The sequence below is a fragment of the Caretta caretta genome, chromosome 7 (genome assembly GCF_965140235.1).
Source record: "Caretta caretta isolate rCarCar2 chromosome 7, rCarCar1.hap1, whole genome shotgun sequence".
NCBI classification, from domain to species: Eukaryota; Metazoa; Chordata; order Testudines; family Cheloniidae; genus Caretta; species Caretta caretta.
In genome coordinates, this window is record NC_134212.1 from 124075201 (window position 1) to 124100063 (window position 24863).

At 52.2% G+C, this 24863-nt stretch overlaps 1 protein-coding gene across 1 annotated transcript in view; it reads right to left on the bottom strand.

The window, feature by feature from the left end:
* Positions 1 to 1325: 1325 nt before the first annotated feature.
* FBXW4 (F-box and WD repeat domain containing 4) overlaps positions 1326 to 24863 on the bottom strand; it is a 93752-nt gene continuing 70214 nt past the window's right edge. Inside the window, 4 exon segments of the mRNA XM_048857304.2 lie at positions 1326 to 1676; positions 2312 to 2453; positions 2668 to 2808; positions 23492 to 23557. Of these exon segments, the coding sequence (XP_048713261.2) occupies positions 1560 to 1676; positions 2312 to 2453; positions 2668 to 2808; positions 23492 to 23557 (466 nt within the window). The 3' untranslated portion in view covers positions 1326 to 1559.

Here is a 24863-nt window from a genome sequence, read left to right on the forward strand (position 1 = left end):
AGCCCTCTCCTCCTGGTAGCCAATCACAAAAGCGTACACAGGGAATTCGTTATTTCTATCAAAGAAATGAGGAAAACCAGCAGCCGCAGGGGAGGAGTTTTATTCACCTACAGTATCACAAACCAGCGAGACCACGAGAGGTGTCTCGCACAGGAGCTTGGCTCAGCTGATCACAGCATGAAGCTTAGCAGGCTTCTCCTCCTTCACGTCAGGGATACCCCAAAAGTACAGACCAGTGCAGCCCAAGAGCACCCTCAACTTGAATGCAGAGGTGCCGCTCCCAGAGACAGGTCCCAGCATGCAGTGCTCCAGCTACTTAAAGACAGAGCAATGCATGCTGGAACCTGTAGTCTTTGTAAGATGCAGCTTTAGTCCCAGTTAGGGCATCTGTGATCTGCTCCATCTGACACCACTTAGGTGTGGCCCCGGGCTCCTGATAAGCTGCCCATGAGGCCCTACCTTTGGAGAAATCGGATTTGCTGCTGTAGTTCCCACAAGGCCAGGGAGGCCAAACAGCTTCAAGGCAGAGCAGGTAACAGGGTAAGTCTCTCCTGTACCCCATCCAGCTCCAGGCAGGGACCAGCAGGGACCAGCTTTGAAGGTGAATGGCAAAGCTTTGTTTAGGAAGATGTCCCAGCCTGGCAGGTTCTGCACGCCCTGTGCAAGAGAGCAGAGCTGGCCATTTCAATGGCACTGCTTGCCCCACTCCGGGTTGCAGGAGCAGGCTTGTAGAGGTTAGGGGAAGATTAAGGGCTTGACAAAACATCCAACATCAGTTTTTGCCTCATCTCCCCATGAAGGCCCAAGGGCAGGATTCTGTGAGCCCCTTTCCTGCCCCGTGATCAGCATTAGCACCGTCCCGAACCAGCGCTAGCAAGAGTCAGGAACCCTTCTTCCATTTCCCTTTAGCATTTTATTTAGCAAACTGAATCTGCCCCAACCCAACCGACCGCGCATGCCAGTCCCGTTAGCCGGCAGGCAGAGCCGAGCTTTGGCAGGATTCAGCCAGAGCCTGCCGAGGTTTCAGCTCCCGGATCGATTCCCGTTCTCTGTTTCGGAGGCCGTAATAAAGAGCAGTCAGGACAGCAGGGGCAGGTACAAGGTTGGCTGCTCCTGGTTGTTCAAGGCTCTGCCCCGCTCCCAAATCAAATGCATTGCACACTCAGTCCTAGATTCGTTCTGCACTGCTCAGACGCCCGGGAGCAGCGCTGCCCAGCTGACGGGAACGTCTGCGCGGCTCTCCCGGCCGACCCGTTACCATCACACACACTGCGTCCGCAGGAAAGAAAACCAAACCAACCTGAACTGTACAAAATAAAAAGGAGTGAAGGACAATTTGCCTTTATTTAAACTAAAAGGCAGGTGAGTCGGAGACAATCTGGCTCCTCCAGTGCTCAAGGGAGATGCTTTCTGGCCGCTAAGGAATTCTTTGAGAAGTCTCCATGGCCGTTTGCCTCTCTCCCGCCCTGCAATCCCTGAGCTGAGCATCAGATCGGCCAAACTGGGAGCGGCCAGAGGCAGCTGTGGTGTGGGAAGGCCCTTCGCCCTTGGCCAGGGCATCAGGGGGCGGTGAAGTCAAGGGCGTGCAGGGCAGACGCCAGGGCGGCGTAAAGGTAGGTGGTGGTGAAGCGGAGGCAGTACACGGGGCTGCTGGTGGGGGAGGACAGAGAGAAGCTCTGCAAAGAATGAGACGAGAATCACTTTTCCGACAAGTACCTGGAGCAGCCTGTTCTGAGTCAGATACCCGGCAGGGAGGCGGCAGCCAGCTGCCATCGTGGCTAGCAAAGGGAATTGGCACAGTGGAGACAGGACTCTGCAGAGGTGAGTGTTCCCATGGGGGGTCCCCCTCAAAGAAACTCAAATTTAGCGCTATCAAACTGACACCTCTCAGCAGCCCCGAAATCCTCTGCTGGGAGAGGAGGCCCAGCTGGGCTGTCGCAGCAGAGGCTTTCCGCCTGCCACCACGTGCCGGTGCCCCTCTGCCTTGCTCTGCAGACACTAGGGCAAGAGGGGGCCTGGTCTCTGAGGCCACGCGGGGCCAACTGTTTCTGCAATTTGGGACCGTAGCTCACCGCACGCAGGCAGCGCACGGCCATCGGATGGGAACGACTTCTGGTCCCCACTCAGGCCAAGATGGAACCTGTGACCTCTGGGGGGAAAGACCCCGAGACCTCTGGGCTCTCTGGTCATCGCGCTGCTCTTGAGGCAGACTGAAAAGCCAGCAGGCAGGGGTTAGATACCAAACCGGCACAGAAGGGAGGCTCCTGGGCCCATAGGCCATGGCCCCATGTCACCGTCCATCACGCCTCACCTGCAAACACCTGCTCTGCCGTTTGTCCCAGAGCCGCACCACGCCGTAATAGGCAGAGCCACTTGCAATCATGTGATTCCCGTCACTCCTCACGCAGTACAGGGCACTGTCGTGGGGCTCCTCCCACTCCATGACACACTTCCTGGGGGTGGGAAAGAAAAGCAGAGGTTGCTCCCTAGCACCGGGTAGCAAGAAACCAGGCTGAGCGCCGGCTCCTCAGCCTCGGCCAGAGGAAGTCAGGGGAAGCCGGACTGGGGCTGGCCTCCGATTCCCTCGGAGGATTTGTCCCTGCGGGATGCCCAGCTGTAACCAAGAGCAGCACCCAGCCCGGCTGTCCAACCACAGGGCGCGTTTACCTCGTGCTCATGCGCAGATCCCAGGACCGGATGTAGGTGTCGTAGCCGCAGGACAGGAGAGTGAACGGCGTTTCATAGACGATGTCCAGGACTCCGGCTCCTCGGTGGAAATCAGTCCCTAAGCAGGTCGCCAGCTGCCCACTGGAAAGAGAAACAGGAGGGGGATTGCTCCCAGCACAGCACCAGGCCTCTGCGTGGTATCACGCTGCGTTCGTGCACCTCTCCCCAGTGCCATGGGACTAGCAAGAGCCCCTGAAGTCCCAGGGTCTCCAGGTATCCTGGACTCAATGCCGGTAACACGATGCCATTCCCCTCTGCGGAGGGGGAGTGGAGACGGAGGTGGCACGGGCTCCGCCCTGCCTTCTCTGGAGCTATTCATGCTCGCCCTCGTCAGGGCAGAGGGGAGATGGGACCCAGCGGGGCTGTCCCAGCGACAAGGCCTGGCTGTTAACAGCGTGCAGAAGCCCTCAAAGCCACAGCGTAGCCTCCCCAGACAGCAGACAGGAGGGGAGCCACAGGGGACTCAGGTGTCTCCACTGGGTCTGTTGGTCCCTGGTGGAGAAGGATCACAGGCCTTGCAGAGACGGAAAGGCCAGCGGGACTGTGCAGCCCGTCTCCACACCAGGGCCGGATCAGTCCCTACAGCAGGGCTGCTAGGATGGTTTAGTTCTCTGCTGGGAAACTCTTCCCCAGCCTTGGTCTCTCGGTCTCAGGAAGCTGCTCCTGGACACTGACCCCGCATTTTCCGTGTCTTCTTTCCATCCTGCCAGCCCTAGCACTACCCAGACGCGTTCCTGGCCAGGTGTGATCCTCACACTTCCCCGCCAATGGCAGCCTGCTTTGCAGTCCCTGCCTTACTCAGCACTTGGACAAGCTGCACATTCCCTCCAGCCCCCAGATCTTCTCTGCCCTCCCTCCAATCTCTCAGAACCCTTCCTGCCCCACAGCACTCAGCACTGAACACAAGTATTCCATGGGGGGCGGAGGGTCACCCCAGATCCATCCAGCAGGGAACAGCCACACCACGCCCCTCTGCAACCCAAAACTGCACTGGCCCGACGAGCAAAACAGGAACCCCACGATGCCTTTCCCACCCTCAAATCCAGCCCGACAAAGCAGCTGGTTTGTACCCTCTCTCGGACCCTGACCCCCAGTCCATAGCTCAGCAGCTACACTAGCTCTGCAGAGCCACCGAGAGCAATAGGCCAAAGCGGGGGGGAGTACATGGAACGGCTGTGAACAGGCTGCGAACAGGGAGACACCCGGGGTTGCTGAGTACGGTGACTTGGGAATCCCTTTCCTAACGGCAGTAACCACCTGCTGCATCAAGCGCACGGAAGCTCCGAGCGGCTCCTGGCACATCCCAGACGAGGACTAGCTCATCTCAAGCTCGACCCTCCGGCCTTCCTTCGCCCGCCCCACAGGCCAAAGACACCAGCCAACTGCAGCTTCTCGGCCGCGCTGGGGAGACCCTGGCCAGCTGCTCGGAGGGGCCAAACCCTCCTTTTCTTTCTAGTGGCCTAATCCAAACTGGACACAATAAACCTTAGAGCACCTGCTTTTGAAACCCCGCCGCACGGCGACCGTCTGAAACAGCCTCTTGGTTCCCAGGACAATGGAGGGCTCTTGAAAGCCGAGAGAATGGGCCCCGCCAGTGGGGTCACTGGCAGCCCCCCCAGTTATTTTGTTACTTTCTGCTCCTTGATCCAGTGTCACACAGTTCTGAGGCATCCTAGCCAAATGCCTTAATTCCGTCTGTAATCTGGGCTAAAGCCTCGTCGGGGGGATAAAGACCACACAAAAGGAGAAATAGAGTCCTGGGAGATGTTAAAACAAGCAAACACCTTTGTGTCCCGGGAGAGAACTAGCTGATAAAGCAGATTAGCGGCTGGAGCAGTGGTGTCCCCCAGATCAGAAGGCGAGCCCTGCCCCGATCTTTGCAGCCAGCACGCTTCTATGATCACAGCACTGGCTGCATGCTGGGGCCGGCCTGTTTCCCCCAGTCGCTCTCCAAAGAGCAGATTATGGAGAATAACAATTTCTTTGTGGCTGTGTAATTCCCTCCGTGACCGTGACTGTGGGCAACTACACCGGCCCTTGATGCCAGGCCCCTAGCAACCATTTAAAGAGGCCAGCCAGCCCTAGTGATGGCCCCCCCATGCAAACCTCTCGGACAAGCTTTAACATCAAGTGCATGAATTAATCCCCCCCGACATGAATCCAGGGGTGCTGGGTTATTGGACTTTGTGTTTCTCCAGGCGAGGGATCTGGGGAATCCGGCCTTCAGTCCTCACAGCCTCTCGCAATAAATTAACCCTTTACAAGAAGGGTTTCAATCTGCCCCTCAGCAGCCCTGCACCTGTGGGCAGGTCGGGAGCGTTTGCAAACTCCGGGCCAGGGAGAAGCAGGAGCTGTGCTCTGGCCTGGCGGTGTGGCTCCGACACCACAGAGCTTCGGCGTTCTGCTCCCTTCCCAAGGGCAGCGTGTCTCGATACACCTCCCAGCTGCAGCACTGGTCCCCACACAATCCCAGACCGCTGCGCGTTAGCTCAATGGGCACAGGAGAGAGAAGGAGGATGCTTGGCCTTATCCTTAAGGCGCTTGGGGGAGATCTTGGCTCCAGTCCTAGCTTTGCCACAGACTCCTGAAAGACCTCGGACAAATTATGTAATCTGTGCCTTGGTTTCCCCATCTGTAAAATGGGGGCGATACTTCCCTGCCTCCCCAGAGTGTCTGCGAAGCACTTGGCAGGTGCTCAGACGCTGCGGTGCAGGGACCGCAGAGAGGAAAGACAGACGGAGATCCCTTTCCTGCCTGTCCCAGCTGCCCCGGGCAGCAGCTTGAGCCCAGATATTTCTGGAAGCAGTGACACCAGCTCAGAGAGGGCGGGGCGGAGGGAGGTTAGAGGAAAGACGCAATCCTGGGCCTTGGTCTCCAGTTGATGCACTGGAGGACGGAGATGACAGATATGGGGCACAAATATGGGACTTCTACGTGGGCGTATCTGCTCCTATTAGCTCCAGCCCAGCCACTCACGTGCGCGGAAGAGGGCCAACATCTCAAGAGGAGATACTCTGCCCTGAGATCGCAGGCCTTCCCTGCTTCCAAAAGGGCTGGAAATAAACAGCCCTCCTCGGCACACCAGGGAGGTGTCCAAGGCCACACAGCGAGCCAGGGCAGAAAGCAAGAGCCCCATTTCCAAATAACATGCCTTGTCCACTAGACCCCGTAGCCCCCACATACCCAGAGAACCAGCAGGAACACATCTCCCCCTGTGAAATTTACTGGAGGGAGGGAGGGAAGGAAGTCAATATTTCAGAGCTTCCTAAGAGTCTGGAACTGGGAGCCGTGAGGTTCTGATTAGCTCAGAAATTGCCAGCCTGTCCCTACGCTGTCTAGGCCCCCTTCGAGTCAGACACAGTTCAGTCTGCTGGCCAAGGCGAGCTTGTCATCCCCTCAGCCCAGCTGAGAGGATACAGCCGAGCTAAACCATGCGGCGACCTCGTCTGCACTGCGCATCTTCAACCACGCAGCCAGCCCCGGCCTGCAGCGAGAGCCCCTGGGACGCAGCAGGCCCAGCGCAGCCTGGCTGGCAGGTTGATTTGATGTAGAAAGACAGCATCTCTAGTGAGGATACTTGGCCCTGATATTCCACTTCACACCTTCAGCACGGCAGCAATTAACTTAGTCACTGAGGGAGAAAAGTATTCAGCACTAAGTGTCACCCTTTGACGAGTCCCTGGGGTATTTTGGGGTCACAGCCCAGGGGCTGGCTCCTATAGGGCAGAGCTCTGCTCTGTTCCTTCCCGCTCCTGGCGCTTGGTGTGTTACTAAGGAGAGTTGGCCGGTGGCGCCTTCCACAGGCTACTCTCCCCCTCCCCGCGGATGAGCGGTCCGGCAGGTGCAAGGGGGGCTGGATGAAGGCGTGCAGCCTGGCCCCGGGCTGCAGGAAGGCTGGGGGAAGCCAGAGCAGGACCGGGCACCTGGCTGGGGAGGGCCCAGGTTTGCAATGTAGGGGGGTGATCTCCTGGCACATACACACTAGGGGGCAGGTGGAGACATCGATCCCCAGGCCAGAAGGGAGCGTTGTATCATCCAGCCTGACCTGCAGAGCCCCGGGAGGGGGCGTGGGCATTTCCTGGCATGGACCTGCTGCGTCAGGAGGAGCCAAAGAGCGTTTCCAGCTGCAGGAAGCCCGAATCAGCAGCCGCGAGTGCCCCTCGGCACCAGCCCTTGGGCGGTCTGTAAGCGAGCCAGCAGCCATGCCACACGCAGTGCCGCACCTGGCAGGTGGGAACCCGCGCAGCTGTGAGCAGGGGTGGTGTGCAGGGAGGGAGAGCTACCTGGCCAGGGCCATCCTCGGCCTACTCCTGCCCCTGGCTCTTCAGTACCTGCGGCTCCGGAGCTCTCTGTCGCGCCTGGACGCCTGCCCCTCCGTCAGCACCTCGCTTCCCCGCCAGACCGGGCCAGGGAGGGGAAAGGTGTTGGCAGACGGAGCCCACTCAGGCTTCTCCGCTCAGACTTGAACCCGAGCCCTCCCAACTCCGAGGTGCGAAGGCGACTATCACTTAAGGGCTCAGCGACACCTCCAGGGACAGGCCGGGAGCCCCACACTCCAGCGCCAGACGCCCAGGCTTCTTCCTGTGCAGAGGGCTCCTGGGCGGTGGAGAAGCAGGCAGCCGGCTGGGACCGACCGCTCATCAGGGCTGCTATATCTGGGCAGCAGCCCCCATCCCTGAGGCCCTGAGCGCCCCCAGCTGCTCGAGTAATCCCTCGCTGGCTCTTGGGACTGCTTAGCATGGGTGCTTGCGTGTCCGCTGTCCCACAACCAGCTGTTGGGGAGACCTTCTCCCCTCCCCCAACCCCCCCCGACTGACCCGGCAAGAACAGGAAGGACCAATTGCAAGCTGTGTCTGTGCTGGACCAAGGAGAGAACACCCCCCCCGCCCCCCCCCGGAGTGCTAGCTGCCTGCCTGCCTCCAGCTAGCACAGCTCACACCACCCTCTTGCTTCTGAGCACAGCACAGGCCTCTGCTCCGGGTAGAGCATATGCGGGAGGTGGGGGGCAGCACCCCCCAGTGCCACCCCCGAAGGCCAATCCCTGGAACCCTTTCAGGCCTGGGAGCGTTTTATCTGACCGGCGCTCTCCTCTCCACCTTGCTGTCCCTCGACCTCCCCTTCCTCCATCCAGTCCTTTACTGGCGCTCACCAGATTGGGGGGCCCGGGCGAAGCCTAGGCCCCCCCCTCCCGCCCCAGAATGCTGACCATAACCCCTCCATCTCGGTCTGAGGAGGCTGGAACTGGGGGGGAGCGGGAATCAATGTTCTGATGAGCCTCACTGCTCAGTACGCTCCCCCCGAGCCGCGATCCCGAGACGTTCACCCCCTCAGCATCTTTCCCACGCCAAGCGCCCCCCAATCTGAGGGCTCAGCGGCCGTCAGAGCTCCCTTCTCCACGCGGCAAATGGTCGTTTGCCGAAGGGCTTGTGCAAAGCGGGGCCCTGGTGCCTCTGCTAGCACTCAGCCCACTTTCAAGTGGTAGATTCATTACCCTGGCCCGGCCGGCCGGCCTGCACACACTTGTTATTGTGCAGCCGCATTCATTAGGTGAACATCTGCCACCGGGCCCCCGTGCTACCCGGCCCGCGCATGTCTGGGGCCGCTCGTTTGCTTTTTCTTTCCCCCGCTAATGAGCCTTTAATGTGCGGGCGGCCGGGCGTGCTCTCGGGGGCGCTTGTCTGGGCTCCTCTGTAGAGGTTTCATTTATGTTTGTTTGTTTGTTAAAAATAGGAGATGAAAGGCTGGGGGGGACAGGGGGAAGGAGCCAATGGAGCTGCACTGATAGGAGAAGCAGCCAGCAGAGCGGGAGGGGGCCTGAGACCCACTCCACTGGGATTTACTCCAGGGGGAAGGTCACCTGCTGGTCTGTCGCACCGCCAGGGATAGACCTCGGATCCTGCTCGCTCCTTCAGGTGCGTATTGGGAGCCCACTGCCCGGTCCTGGCCAGCATAAGAACGTGGTCCCTGCAGCAACGTCACTGCACAAGCTGGGCCCCAGCCCCTGGTGCTGGGGAACAGCATCCCGCCCCCAGTGAACCCCGGCCTGGTCTAGCCAGACAGAGCGCTGGGGACGGCTCTGTCTGGGCAAAGGGATCAGTGAGCGGCCTTCCTTTCCCTGGCCCCAGCCGCGAGTCAGCCCCTAGCTCGGGCACTGATCTGAAGTGGTGATGCTACTGTCATCCCAAGCCTTGCTCCAACCCTCACTCCAGGGCATTAGAGACCAGCCAGGCCGCTCACCTGCTTTTGGACAGTCTCTGTAGCAGCTTCCCGAGGGAAGGCTGCCTCCAAGGTGGGTATTTCTACATCGCCCCATCACTGCAGTACCCAAAAGCAGAGCTAGGACGTTCCCCTCTCTCTTTCTTCCCTGCCCAGCAGGGAAATCCCTCAGTTAATTACAGCTTCAGGAGGCCAGTGGGAAAGGAATGCGAGCGTGTAGAAGTCACTAAGAATGTCCAGACTGGGTCAGACCAACGGTTTGTCTAGCCCAGGATCCTGTCTCTGACAGCTGCCAGTGCTGGGCACTTCACAGGGAATGAACAGAACAGGCGATTATCGAGTGACCCATCCCGTCACCCATTCCCAGCTTCCAGGAGTTGGAGGTTTAGGGACACCGAGCCCATGGCCATCTTGGCTAATAGCCATTGATGGACCTGTCCTCCAGGAACTTATCTAGTTCTTTTTTGAGCCCAGTCATACGTTTGTCCTTCACAACATCCCCTGGCAAGAAGTTCCACAGGTGGACTGTGCGTTGCGTGAAGAAATACTTCCTCCCATTAGTTTTAAACCTGCTGCCTCTTAATGTCATTGGGTGACCCCTGGTCCATGTGTTAAGGAAACGCAAAGTTGCAGCGATGAGTTTTGCTGTATGTGGTTCTGCAGGTTAATGAGCGAGAGGTCCAGGGCCCATGTGCCCAAGAAGGAGGAATCGACGATATAGTTTCCTGCATTCTAAGAAGTGCAATTTAAATTCAGACACCAAACTTCCCTATCCAGAACTGGTACCTAGCCCGTTTATGGAACTGGTACATTTACTATTGTATGGTGCACCAGAGCTCAAAGGAAACCGTTCCCTCCCTGAAGCCAGGGTACAGCAAAGCCTGTACCTAATCCAGTGTAACATTTCACCCGCCCTGTTCAGCAGACTGAAGAGGCTTCAGGAAGCTCCTGGCCTGGGGCAATCCAGTAAGACAGACAAGGCCTCTGCAGATGAGAGCACGCACGAATGCACGTCTGATTGTGCTGTGCGACCGCGAGAAAGGAAAGGTAACGCGGAATCTGAGCCCAGCCTACAAAATCACAAGCCTCTCGTTCCTCTAGCAGACGTGCCCGTCTCCTGGCCTGACTCAAGTCGTAAAAGGTTAAAATTCCCTCTAATTTTCAATCCCCCTGCTTTAGCTCTTGCACAAACTGTTCCTGCTTTCTCCCAGGGCTGGTCTACACTGGCAATTTACATTGGCGCAACTACCCCACCCGAGAGTTATGGCTATGCCAGCCTAACCCAATGGTGACAGCGCTAGGTCAACAGACAAATTCTTCCATCAACCTAGTGCCTGGCGGGGAGCTGGATTACCGACAGTGACGGGAGAACCCTTCCCATCGCTTATGTCTACACTGAAGTGGCCCCGGAGACTTTCACAAGCCATTCTCCTCTTCCCTTACACTCAACCAGGAAGCAGAAACCATACCAGTTGGCCAAGGTGGCCAATCAAACGGCAGTAGAAATGAATAGCAGCAAGTTCATATGACGCTCACGGTTTGCCAACAGCTCGTCTGCAGACACTGTTTGAGCAGCAGGAACCAGTTCAAGAAAAACTCAGTTAACGAAAAATTCACAAAGCAGATGCATGTGCCACATTCATCAGATAAACAGATTGCTGCAACGGTTCAACCTGTCTACCAGAGCCGCTCTACAATACACCTGCTCTGTAAATCTTTCAGACAAACTTTTCTACAGAGAGTCAGTTCAATTAAAAAAACAAAATGAAAGAGAAAGTTAAGGTTGTGAAGCCAAGCACTCACAAGTGAGGAAATGGCAGAGTTAAAGCTGCCTGTGGTGCCTTAACTCTGCCCCCTTGTGCATGTGCAGTATGATACAGTCAGTAATTACATCACCGCCCGCTCTCTCCCCCCTACAGGACTCCTGCTTTGTTCAGGGCACTGGATGGGCATTGCTCAGTGAACGAGGCTGCAGCCAGTGTGATGTTCAGGGAGTGATCTCATCCTGCACAACACCCAAACCCAGCACTACACAAGGACCCTTTTCCTTTTGTTATAGGCCACCATAGCACCTGAGCACATCCCAGACAATAAGGCATTTCTCTTTGCAACACTCCTGGGAGGTCAGGAAGCCCTGTGCTTATTTTGTAGGTGTAGAACTGAGGCAGACACACACTACATTTCACACACTTCAGTCCCTGGAAAAATCATGGAGCAGGTCCTCAAAGAATCAATCCTGAAGCACTTGCATGAGAGGAAAGTGATCAGGAACAGCCAGCATGGATTCACCAAGGGAAGGTCATGCCTGACTAATCTAATCGCCTTCTATGATGAGATTACTGGTTCTGTGGATGAAGGGAAAGCAGTGGATGTATTGTTTCTTGACTTTAGCAAAGCTTTTGACACGGTCTCCCACAGTATTCTTGTCAGCAAGTTAAGGAAGTATGGGCTGGATGAATGCACTACAAGGTGGGTAGAAAGCTGGCTAGATTGTCGGGCTCAACGGGTAGTGATCAATGGCTCCATGTCTAGTTGGCAGCCGGTATCAAGTGGTGTGCCCCAAGGGTCGGTCCTGGGGCCGGTTTTGTTCAATATCTTCATAAATGATCTGGAGGATGGTGTGGATTGCACTCTCAGCAAATTTGCGGATGATACTAAACTGGGAGGAGTGGTAGATACGCTGGAGGGGAGGGATAGGATACAGAGGGACCTAGACAAATTGGAGGATTGGGCCAAAAGAAATCTGATGAGGTTCAATAAGGATAAGTGCAGGGTCCTGCACTTAGGACGGAAGAACCCAATGCACAGCTACAGACTAGGGACCGAATGGCTAGGCAGCAGTTCTGCGGAAAAGGACCTAGGGGTGACAGTGGACGAGAAGCTGGATATGAGTCAGCAGTGTGCCCTTGTTGCCAAGAAGGCCAATGGCATTTTGGGATGTATAAGTAGGGGCATAGCGAGCAGATCGAGGGACGTGATCGTTCCCCTCTATTCGACATTGGTGAGGCCTCATCTGGAGTACTGTGTCCAGTTTTGGGCCCCACACTTCAAGAAGGATGTGGATAAATTGGAGAGAGTCCAGCGAAGGGCAACAAAAATGATTAGGGGTCTGGAACATATGAGTTATGAGGAGAGGCTGAGGGAGCTGGGATTGTTTAGCCTGCAGAAGAGAAGAATGAGGGGGGATTTGATAGCTGTTTTCAACTACCTGAAAGGGGGTTCCAAAGAGGATGGCTCTAGACTGTTCTCAATGGTATCAGATGACAGAACGAGGAGTAATGGTCTCAAGTTACAGTGGGGGAGGTTTAGATTGGATATTAGGAAAAACTTTTTCACTATGAGGGTGGTGAAACACTGGAATGCGTTACCTAGGGAGGTGGTAGAATCTCCTTCCTTAGAGGTTTTTAAGGTCAGGCTTGACAAAGCCCTGGCTGGGATGATTTAACTGGGAATTGGTCCTGCTTTGAGCAGGGGGTTGGACTAGATGACCTTCTGGGGTCCCTTCCAACCCTTATATTCTATGATTCTATGATTCTACATGACTTAAGGGCCAACAGGCAGTCTAGAGCAGACAGGACTTGAACCCATCTCTCCTAGGTCCCAGCCCAGTGCCTTAGTCCCAAGGCCATCTCTTCCTGTGCACCTGTCTCATTCACTACACAACTCCTGCAGTTTATCTAACTTGCAGCTTTCTATAGTGCCCATTACTGTACTTTCTAAAGGACAGATTTTCAAAGGAATTCAGAGCCTAAAAATGCAGGTAAAGACGTCTGAAAAATCCCCATACGCACCTATTTCCATCTTTGGGCCCTGGACACCTTTACAAATCTGGCCCAAGTGCTTAAGAAGGCAGGGGTGCTGTGAACCTCAGCCCAGTTCACGACAGCACCCTGCAGAATGGTCTCCCGAGGAAAGTGCTGGAAAGCCTAGCGCTTGGGCAATTTAAAGTCCTTGGCCTGGACAAGATACTTTCAGGAACAACCCTGAGCTGGCCCTAGGAGAAATGGACTAGGTGAGATCCAATCAGCTCACACTTTCCTGATTTTGTGGATGTTGTCACATAAGAATATTCTGACTCCTCTGCTTCTGGAACGGGTCTTTGAGACATCTAATGGGAACACGGTGCTAGGGCTCTGGGGCTTGGGGAATGCATCTAAGACAGGACCAACATTTTGTTCAGACATTGATGACAGATAACCCTTGACACATTTCCATGAGTTTAGAATCCTTTGGACAAACAAACATTTTTATTACGTTATTTTTAAAATATTCCCGTGGGGTTTTGTTTTGTTTTTAACTCTTCCCTTGCGGTGTTGGAACACTGAACACAACAGCATTACTAGGTCATGAGAACCAGCAACTGAAAGTGGCCAGGTGGGTTTCACTCTCCCAGTTGGGTGAAGTACAGAAAAGCAAACAGTAGCAAGGCCGAAAAGTTAACTAGAGAACTGAAAATGAAAGATTGGACATACCTAAGGATACAATCCACCCCTGTTAAAATCAAGAGGAGTTAGATTGGGCCCAAAGGCAGAGTTAATTCATCATGAAGCAAAAGCTTCCTTCACTCTTCCAAGGAATGATCATTATTTTCTGTAACTGTAATGTTTGGATTTCCAGAAGATCTTCTAACCAACTATAACCGAAAACAAGCAAGCATCTACCTCTCTGCACTCTGTTCAGCTGCTTTAGGTCTTTACCAGTGTTTCTTTGGGACAAATTTAGCCCAGGCTCTTGGTCTTAATGCTACAAACAATATTCCACCCACTGGTTCCGCTTTTTAAATTAGTTGGATTCGTCGGCCTCCACAGCCCCTATGTGGTCACTTTCTACAAATATTCAGCATACCAAATTTGTTGCTAGGAGGGTTCAAGGAAACAATTAATTGTATGCAAACCAGAGAGTGTGGCCAAACCAAACATTTGAATTTATAAACCAAATATTCACTTGAGAAATCAGATTCTATGAATTATGCTCATCCACCAACCAAGGATGAAAAGTGATTCCATGTAACCTGCGTCCAATCAACTAACCAAGAAAGCTGGAATGTGGATTTCAAATAGCAAAATACTTGTAACCAACCAATTGTGAATGATCTACAGAATAAACAAATTATTCAGTGCAAGGGATCTGGGTGTTTGAACACATCAATTCAAGAAAGTCATAAACCTGCCCTCCAATAACGGCCAACAGGGGGAGGAAGCAAAATTGACCTAATAAAATTATGCACAATGTAGCGTTTGCCCCATTCTAGTTAGCACACTTGGATAGAGCACTAAAACTGCCAGGTGACCTGCAGAGGAGACCAGTGGGGACTGCAGACAAGTAAGGGAAATAGAAGCTGAATAAATGCCCAGGAGAGGCAAGGCCTAGACATACAACGAAGGGATATACACCCAGGAGCCACACCCATCCTGCACTCAGATTATTTTCACTGTATCTTTGCAGCGGTATCCCGATGTTACTTTTTTCATGTACCCGAGGCCTGTAGGCCCAGCAGGGAACACATGGGATTAGGAGTCTATGGAAGTGTCTCCATCTTAAATGGGCCACAGTAGGGAGAAGTGTTCCAAGGTGCGGAGACTAACAAAGGGAAGGAACACACTGAGTTTGCAGAGACGGTTTTCATCTCCACGGTGCCCTGTTAGCAAAGTTCCCAGAGCCAGCTGGAGGGAGGCAAGCTTTTGGATACAGGGGGCAGTGACACCAGAGGTGGAGGGGATGGGGAAAGAGTGTTGCCCTCTTTTCTTCTGCTTTCTCTGAATTGGCCCACACACACTTTAAATGGTCCAATAAAAAGATACAATTTCTTTACCTTGCCTGCTCTGGGACCCTGTGAGTTTTTGTTATCCGGGTTCCCGTAAGGTTAAGTTCAGAGGATAAACTGACATGCTGGGCTATGGGAAAAAGCCAGTTTCTTCAAATAAAGCCACGACGGTGCAAAAGGGACCCTGCTGGGGCTTTTATTTGGGAAAACAAACAGAAGTGGCACCAAGCCCTTCTGCTTTACGGACCAATTTAACTATAAAACCAATGGTCTCCCTCTCGGGGGTGAGGAGGGGAGAGAGACGGGGACATGACAATAGCCTGAAACCTTGGGGGGAAAAGGACAAAAAAAGCTGTCTGTCCCCTTGTCTTTCTTGTCCCTGGCTCCTTTTCTTAGCACACGTGTGTTCTTGTAAAAACGATTAGATTGCAATTTGTATAACACGGTGACCCCCAAATTCAGACATTTAACCCCTTTTCTCTGCAAAGAATGTCAAGAATGTCTCTCTGTCTTTCTTTCCAACGGGAGGAGTGGGGGGGAATTCTCTCAAACTGTGATTTCTGGGCAAAGAGAAAAAAAGCCAGGGGAGGAAAAGAGAGGCAGGGAATTCTCAGAGCCTCTTGCACCACTTGTGTGGGAATAAGCAACTGTATGGCTCCTTTCTGGACAGAGCTCTGGAGGTCTTCTTTAGTGGTGAGACAAAAAAGATGGAGAATCCCAATCAAAACAAAGCCATCTGTTGAAATGAGCGAGTGCTAACCAGCGGCAGAGGGGGTTCCTCATTCACTCCTTTCCATTCTTCTCCCTGGCTTCTGTTGATTCTCTCTCAACCCAGGGAAAAATAAAGATTGCTTGGGCTCCTGGGGATGAAATTGATCAATGCACTAGGCACTTTCACCCCCCCCCCCCCCCACACACACACACACTTTTTGCTTGTTTCAGGTGTTGTCAAGTTGTCATAAATACATCTGAATGGAGTGAAAGGGCCAGTCTGTGCTCTAGGACACACACAAATCCAAGGGCAGAAGTTGGCCCCATGTTTGTCTGGGATAAGAAGTGGCTGAAGCTGCAGTGAGAACCGAGGACTATAGGTGGTTCAGCCTAAAGAACTTTAAATTGTGCTACTGGGGAAGATGCATGGAGAGGACAGGACAGCACTGGTAAGGGAGGAGCCTATAAAACTGCAACCAGGGCCCAGAGAGGTGATGTTAAAATCACCATCAACAGAGAACAAAGGAGCCCAGAACTGGTTTGGGAGCTTTTATACAGACCCCAGGAAAACGTATCACATGTTCAGACAAGACTCATACCTTTGGATACAGCTAACCGACAGATCGCAAGAGGGGCTGCACAAGAAGCTGCTGTCCAAAAGACATGGGATCTGACAGCTGGCCCATCATACCCAGCATCCTGCCTCTGACAATGACCAATGCCTGATGCCTCAGAGGAAGGCAAGAAAAACTCAGTTAATGCCTTTGGGTCACCTGGGGAACTGGAGGGGTTCCTTCCTTCCTGAAATTCCTTCTTGATCTCTCAGGCAATCAGTTCGTGCCTGAAGGCAGAAGATCCATCTTCATTCCTAAAAGTATCCGTCTATTTTTCTTTTAACTAGAACTAAAACCTAGATCCGATCTCTCCATCCAGCTGCATAATGCATCCTTTTTATTAGGACTATTTGTATTGCGGTAACATTGGAAGGTCCAAACCAAGACGAGGGCCCACCGCACTGAGTGCTGTACAAAGCACCCAGACAGAGGCCCTGCCGCCAACAACGTACAATCTGAACAGACAAGACACAGGGAAGGGAAGGGAAGGGAAGGGAACAGAGGTGACATGACCTACACAAGGTCACAGAGCAGGGACAGCTGGGAGAAAAACCCCCACTCCACTAGACCATATTATCTTTTATTTAGAGTTTTGGGGACAATACGAGACTTCAGCTCCACAAATAATCCAAAGGACATACAATGCAGCATTAGAAACTGAGACTTTATCGAAATACCCAGCTATATGGAAAAACAAACATGCTCCACGCCAGCATGGCATAACCCCAGGCAATAACTAATCAGCAAAATCAATGTACTGTAGGAGGTTGGGTGAATTCTGGGTCTACAGACATTTTTAAGTCCCTGTCTCCAGAGCCCTAAAAGGTGGCATCCATGCCAGGATGTTTACCATCCTACAATATCATTCCCGCCTCTTGGCAACCTCTATCCATTTTTGACTATCTAGAGGGAGACGACGTAAGTGGCTTACTCTGGTGGGAGTTTCTACCAGCGAGCTCTCTCCCCGTTTTGGATGTACTACATCAAAATTACTTCATTGGTTTGATCCCCTCTCCCCCAATCCTAAAATCCTGGAGGATCCCCGAGGGCTTGTTTAAACTCTCCAAGCTGTAAGATTTCGCTTTCTGCAGGATTTTGGTGGAATTTACCAGAAGACACAGATCTAAAACTTCCATGGTGTACCAAAACCTATCCCTCGACATTAAAACTCTCTCTATGAAGAGTTAGAAATACAGCTTATAACTCGGATCTGATTCTGCAAACCCTTATTCTCCTGAGTACCCCTACACACCCAACTGGTGCCAGTGAATTAGTGGGGCTACACCGAGTACAGTCTTGCAGGATTGGACACCAGGCTTAGAAAGACTAGATTTAAAATTGGGAACCCTCAGTAATGGTCAATTTCTCTCACTATTCCTAAAATGACTAAAGCGTCCGTCCTTAATCATAATATCCAGAAAGGTGAAGACACAAACAGAAAGACGCCCCATCCCTGCTGACAGCTGCTCTGGTGGCTTTGGTCTTTATGTGAAAAGCTACAAATGTAGACAGGATTAATATGGTTTGAGACGGAAGAGACCTGTTAGTGCATCAACTCCACTCCCCTGCAAGAGCTGAGGGGGACCTGGCTCACGTTAACTGAACAGACTAAACTGGATCAGTCAACATGCCAATTAGCAGCAAATTCAGCAAGCTGCCGGTACAGCTCCTTCGGGTGGCACGCTCTGGGACCTGATCCTGGACACACACAGAGGTGTTTTACTGAAGCTGCCTGACCTGCAGAAACCTTCCCCCACCCTCTCAGCAGCACGCACGGCGCACACACCTGGAACTCCCCTCTCCTCTACTCCCAGCAGCTTTTGTGAAGCCCTGCACTTTCACCTGGCTTTGTGCACGGCGCTAGCTTCCCACTGACATCAAAGGGGCTCTGCCTGGAACACCTGAAGAGGAGGCAGGGCACAGGAGGCCTGACTGGGTCAAGAAATGCAACTCTGCATCTTCCCCTCGGTGCGCCCTCTCTCTCGCTCTTTTTCATCCCTTTGAAAAGGTGGCAGAGATAAATGGAGAACAAAAAAGCTGCAGCCTTCGTCCACACCACCCCTACCACTTAAGGGGGAAGGGACCTTTCCGAAAAAAAAAAAACAAAAAAAACCCCCACATGTGCTCATACACAATGGCTCAAAAGGCCAGGCAGCACCAGCCCACTTTGTACTGCTAACAAGGGAAACCTAATTACAGGAAGAGGGCGAAGAGGGACAGATAAAAGGGATACAAAATTTCAACATCTGTTGCCATAAAGGGATAAGAAGTGGGGAAACGCAAAGTGTCAGTTTGGTGTCAGAGACGGCGTAAAGCCGATTTCAAAGGGCTTGCGAGACGGAGGGACCCAAAAGAGAAATTAGAGGGTTCTTTAAAAAAGAAAAGAAAAGAAAAGAAAACAAGCTGCCACAAATGCTTTCAAAGGAAAGCGTTGGGATATTTAAAAAGGAAGAGAGAAGCAGCGGCTGTTTAACCTTAGCTCAGTTAACATGCCTTCTCCTGAGTTTCAGGGCCCATGTGCCTCTGGGGGAGTAGCACGCTGCAGGTTTACAAAAGGACAGCGTGGTGCTTTGCAAATTCCAAGTGTTCAGGACACAGGGACAGCCATACTGGATCAGAACAATGGTCCCTCCGGAACCCGCTGCTCCCTAGGCCGGTGCAGAGAACCCCAGAAAGGACGGATCTTGGATAACCTGCCCAAGGGGTTAGCTGATGGCGATGCCTGGAGGCAGGCAGGGTTTCTGTTCTAAAAAGCTGTGGAACAGATCAGGCCTCACAATCCCAGAGGGAGTAGGTGTGATTGGGCCAGTCATGACCCGGGGTCTCCTTACTTGCTGAGCAGCGATACTGAACTCAGTGCTGTTCCAGACAGAGAAGCAGTCCTGGGCCACATCCCAAGGAGTTCAGAATCTACACCAAGTGTGCTGGGAGACTCCGAGGAAGGTTCCATCCCACAGCACCTTGCCCTTCAAATGGGCTGGCAGCAGTAGTTTTATGAGCCATGTTAGCACCTGTTGAAAAAGCAAGTTTTCGGGCAGGGTTTAACACGAAGCGGGCATGGGAAGCTGGAGGGCTGGAATAGAGAGGGAACGCCACATGGAACCAGGCCAGAAGGGTCATACCCCATAATGGGCAGAAAAAGGTCAAGTGCCTTGCTAAAGGGAAGTCAGAGGGAATCAGTGGGACAGCTGGGGTTAGAAGTCAGGACGATCTGGATAGCAGCCCTAGCCCGCCTCCCGAGGCAGAACTTCAGAATTACCGATGCTACGGAGCATCTAGTCCTGGCGGAGGCAGGCCTGTTCCCTACCGTACGTTCTTTGCCCTCAGTTTGGCCACAAAACAAGAGCATTTCTCATTAGGACGGCGCTGGAGCATCCCCAGTGCTCTCAGACCAGGCTGAGTGGAGCGACCCGCCAGGATTTCCATCCAAGAATTTCGTTGGGTAATTCCGATCGTCCCACATCTGTGAAGGTGAGCTTGCAGGGCACTAAGAGCCTCCCCAAACACCTTTGGGACCAGAGTGGCAATAGCGTCAAGCAACAGGGCGACTTCCAGCCACTACAGAACAAGGCGTTAAGATGCCGTGATGTCGTGTCTTTGTCCCGAAGGACAGAGTCTAAGGGACAGCCTCAAAATACTCGTTCGGGAACAACAGCTCTTAGTCACGCCAGGTGAAAGGACCAGGTGTGTGCCTGCAGCTGGAGTGTCAGCCAGAAGCCAGTGACGGGGCATTAAAGAGTCATTCCCCTGCCTTCGACTCGGTTCTGCAAATTGCCTCTCCTGCTCTGGTCCGATGCCACCTGCTGACCCTGTTCGGAAGTAAAGATAGTTAGTGGGGAAGGAAGGGCCTCTCCTTCCCCCACAGAGATCTTCACCCCAAACTCCAGCCCACCCTGTGCAAGGCTCAGAAGGAGTTTCCAGGTGAAGACATTGTCCTAGTCCCCATCCCTCAGTGCGACACAACAGGACACCCCAGAGAACAGAAAAGGGCCGAACACCATCATGCCAAGAACAAGAGCTACAAGTATCAGACAAGGATTTATCCAGTCTGGAACTAAGAAGATGAGGATTCTCCGGTTATTTAGCTTTAAATCTTTTGTAGCAAGTTCCAACTCTCAGCTGTGGAGAATTCAAGAAACCACCCACCCCAAGGGAACAGGAATTCTCAGGAGACCACCACAGCTTAGTGTTGGACAACAGAAGCATTGACACGACAACTGGGGGCTGATCCATGCTCTGAGTTCCTGGGGGTGTCACTGTGAGAGGCAGAGGCAGGTGAAGACCTGCTCTCAGATCCACCCCGGGGATCTCCCGCATGCTCCACAGACAGGGCCCACGGTCGCACTCCAGCTGGGATGGGTGAAGAGGGAAGAATCGGCCCGATGCACTAGGCCCATTGGCTAGGCTGTCCCAGCTTTTTGATATGCCTGTCAGTCAGGCTTTGGCCTTATTGAAAGATCAAACTCCTTCATGCCTGTTCGTTACCTTAATCCTATTTTCTGCACAGTTTTATTATCTGTTTGGGCTTCTCTAGGACAGGCTGTTGGATTGACTACACCCTTACCCCTGGAGCCTGTCCCTTCACTCCTGGCAGATGCTTCCATTCGAGAGCAGCCAGGAGAAGTTCATGAGCACAAGAGGCCACAGCACCAGCTAGGGTCTCAGAGCCTGTCCACACACCTTCGGTATCTCAAAGGGCCCCCATCCCCTCAGCATCTAAGCCTCAGTCTGGAATTGAACAGCTCACCACCCGGTTCACCAAAGATCACATGCCAGGGTTAATTTCTGGACAGCATCAATTATGACAGGTCCTTTGTTTTTCTTTAAAGATATAATAAAACTGAAAACTTAAATGATCAACTACAACTATAGAATAGCAGCGTCCACAGCCAGCTGTGACAGACAGTGTCTGTAAATAAAAGGGCAGAATTGCTTCTCTCTCGGCCCCCAAACCTAACCCCCAGCTCTGACAGTGCACCTCAGTCCTGACACACACCCCACCCATCTCCGCAGCCCTGGGGTCCCCACATACCCAGCTCTGCTCATGCCCCTCAATCCTAATCCACAGCCCACCTGACATTTCAGTCCTGGATGGCTGTCCCCCCACCCTCAGCTCAGCCAGCACCCCTCAATCCTGATATGCAAGACCATCCTCCCTGCTAGTCCAGACCCATCACGTACAGCTGTGCTGTGCTATTATGATCTTGTCATACGTGTGCTGTTCACTCCTCAGTACACAGAGACCCCCCAGGCTGTCAACCTCAAACTTCCCTTCAGTGGCGTTCGGTTGCAGGCTTGGAACCCAGCCTGTCCAGAGCCCTAAGGCCAGTGCCTTACCAGGCTGCACTACACCCCAACAACCTACGTGCAGAGACCCAGACCATTAGCCTCTGCCGCTTATTAAGACTGAAGGAAAAGACACATTTAGGTGATCACATAAAATTACTAAATCACTATTCAACCCATTGTCATGGTGAACTACAAGCAGAAAGTGTTACGCAGAACGAGAGCTCCGCATTTCCCTGTGCTCAGCCCCGGCATCTCAACAGCAGAGAAATGTTGGCAAACTGGAAGGAATTCAGATAAATGTAACTAAACAACTCAACTGCTTGAAAGGGCACAGTAGCTGGAGAGAGACAGTGCAGAACGTGTATCTTGACCAAAAAGCAACCAGAAAGCAGGGATGATACGAGATCTACACATACGTTCAGGAGACAGTATGGACATCGCTGAGGGGGAACTGGTTCCTGTGGCACAGGCTGGTACAACAAGGACTGCTGGGACGAAACTGAGCAAAGGAAGATGTCGGCTGGATATCAAGGAACAGTTCCCACCAATGAGATCTATTTGTCTGGGAGACAATCTCCCAGAGGCAAGGGTAGAAGTCCCATTTCTTGGGCTGTTTAAATGGGACGAGGCAAAGTGCTGGAGAATAGGCGGTAGGAAACACTCAGCATGGCAGGGATGCTCGCCGCGGTGACCATTTCCATCTCTGTCAGCTATGGGCTATTCCAAACGTGGGAATTGATAAACTGGATCGTACCCCAGGTCCACCCAGGCCAGTAACCTGTCTCTGACAGTGGCCACCACCAGATGTTCCTGGGGAAGAAAACCACAGTAGCAAATGTGGAATAATCTGACCCCAAATCTCATCCTGCTCTCTAACAGTTAGAGGTTGACTTAAGCCCTTAAAATAGGCTTTAATACCCCTTCCTAAATGTGTTATAATGAATTATAACTGGATAGTCTTGATATTCATATAAATGTCCAATCCTTTCTTGAATCTTGTTACATTCTTGGCCTCAATTATTTCCTGTGGCAATGAGTTCCACAGGCTAATTGCATGCCTACAAAGTATTTCCTTTTATGGGTTTTGAATTTCCCACCTTTTTAATTTCATTGAATATCCCCCTTTGTTCTTGAAAAAGCTAAATAAACTACATCAACTGGTTCTCCTTTATCTGCTCAAGAAAAAAATTGCAGCCAGTCTGTTCTTTGTACTAAAACAGGACAGGATAGGCAATCCCTTTCACTGGAACGTTGGACCACATACATGCTGAATCCCTAGCACCGGGGAAGAAGGGGACTTCCAGGACCAAAGAAGTTGCATATTAGCACCAGAATTCAAGTACAGAAAAAAGAGTTTCACACCATCTCTGCTGAACTGTATTCTGTGGAACAAAATCTGAGAGTATTTCCTACTCTCTGTATGATATCCATGTCTTTCTCTTTATCTTCAGAAGCTGGAAGAATATACAGGAGTTGTATGAGAGCAAGGGGCTTCTGAAATGTTCAATTTACTAAACACCCTGCCCTCTAGGATATGGCTAGGAAAAAGGTTACTGGACATGGTTAAGTAGGCATAAGGTTTGAAGCTCACAGGCTCATAGGGGACAAAGGTGGAAGAAGCCCTTTTAGATCACCCAACCCATCTTTGCTGATACAGAATTATCCACAATTACCGGTTTTCTAGTGCTTTGTCCAGTCATTTTAAGAGTCCCATGTCTCAGTTCCTGACTGAGATCTTAGGATGTGGAATACTTTCCATGGGGAAGTTCTTTAGATGTCCATCTTAAGTTTGTGTCATTCCCCCACTCCTTGTCTCTGACATCAGTTCCCCTCCCTCCCTTCTCCCGCACCCCGATTATCACCATGCTCCCAATCTTGGCCTCTTCTCTGCACACTCCCTCTTGGCTCCACATTTGGCATGGGGTCCTTCTTTCAAGCTGAGTTGCCTCATGTCTACCCTGAAACTCTCACCCTCACCCCTTATTCTGAGAGATTGAAAGTCACTTTTCTTGAGATCTCACCTCCACACCTTCCTTTGCCCCATGGCTGACAAATGACCAAGTTGGCAAACCGCAGAGAACAGTCAGGTTACCGGCAGCCTCAGCTGTGCATTTCTCCTCCTCCCCACAAAAAATTAAACATGTACAGTAAGGTCTGGCCGCATGCTTACCTCTCTAAGTCCCAGATTCTCAGAGGAGATGTGTGTCCACAGCAAGCTGTCCCAGTCACGAAGGAACTGTCAAAAAACAAAACAGCATCAGCCATCTCCCTTTGGAGTGTGAAGAAGAGCGGTGCTACGTGGAAAACATTTCATTCAGGGCAAGAAACAGCAGAGACACCCAGAACGTTGTGATTCGGTTTGTATTATCACAGTGCCTAGGAGCCCCAGCCGTGTGCTAGGTTCATGTACAAACACAGGAGCTTGCAATCTAAGCGTAAGACAAGAGAGAACAGATGGACTCAGAGACACTGACGGGAATACAAGGAACAAATGAGAAAACATTGGTCAGCATGACAGGTAGTGGTCTCAGCACACCAGGAGCCTAACCATTGTCACGTTTTTTAGAAGCATCATGGCCAAGGAGTGTTGGGAGGAAGGATCTGAAGGAGAAGAATGGCTGGTGCTGAGGATGTCTACCCCAGATCCCCACGAGTTGGCCAAGACACACAGCACTGCGGAGGAACCCAGGACTGGAACAGCAGAGAATGCTGCAGGTCAGGACTTAGGAACGTTGGCAGAGCTGCATGGGGACCGCGGACTGGAAGAGCTGGAGTGCTGTAAGTTATAACATACGTGGGAAAGCGCATCCTCAACAGTGCCACTCAGCACAATACTCACCGTAACTGTGTATAAACACTGCATTAACCCCCCCATCCCCCCGGTTACTTTCTCGTCATGCCAGGAATCAGCCAGCAAAAAGAACGTGCAGCGCTTTCGCAGCAGCTACAGGCCAGATGCCTGTTAGAAACACCCACCACTAGACCGGATTGGACTCTCCTGCCATATAACTTGGCTTCATTCACACTCTCCTACAATGTCAGTTCAAAAATCTCATGTGATGAATACAGACCCGCTGATGTACTTCTGGGCTCCAGAAGTCACTCTACAATCCCTGGTCTTGAACCAATTCGATAAGGCAGGACCCAATCCCAGACCTCTAATTGCAGAAACCCAGTCATATGGCAAGTCTCCATATTGCTCATTGTGTGCCAGCCTCCATCCTGAACCGGAAAATCATCAACTTACAACAAGACTTGCTACAAGTTATCTTTCAGAAGGTCTCATCTGTTACAAACTACCAAAATCACAATGATGGGCATAGCTCAAATGCAGGGAATGGAGTCACACCTTTAAATCCAGACTGGTATCAAGCTGAGCTTTAATGTACTCTGGGCTGGCACAGGATGCATGGCAGCTGAAAGGACAAACCGGAATAAGGAACCAGGTGTTTGTGAACAGCCAAGCTGTTTAAATAGCCAGAATAATTTTTTAAGAAATCCCTTGGATTTAATCACAGTTTCCACCTGGGAGAGGGTCTCGG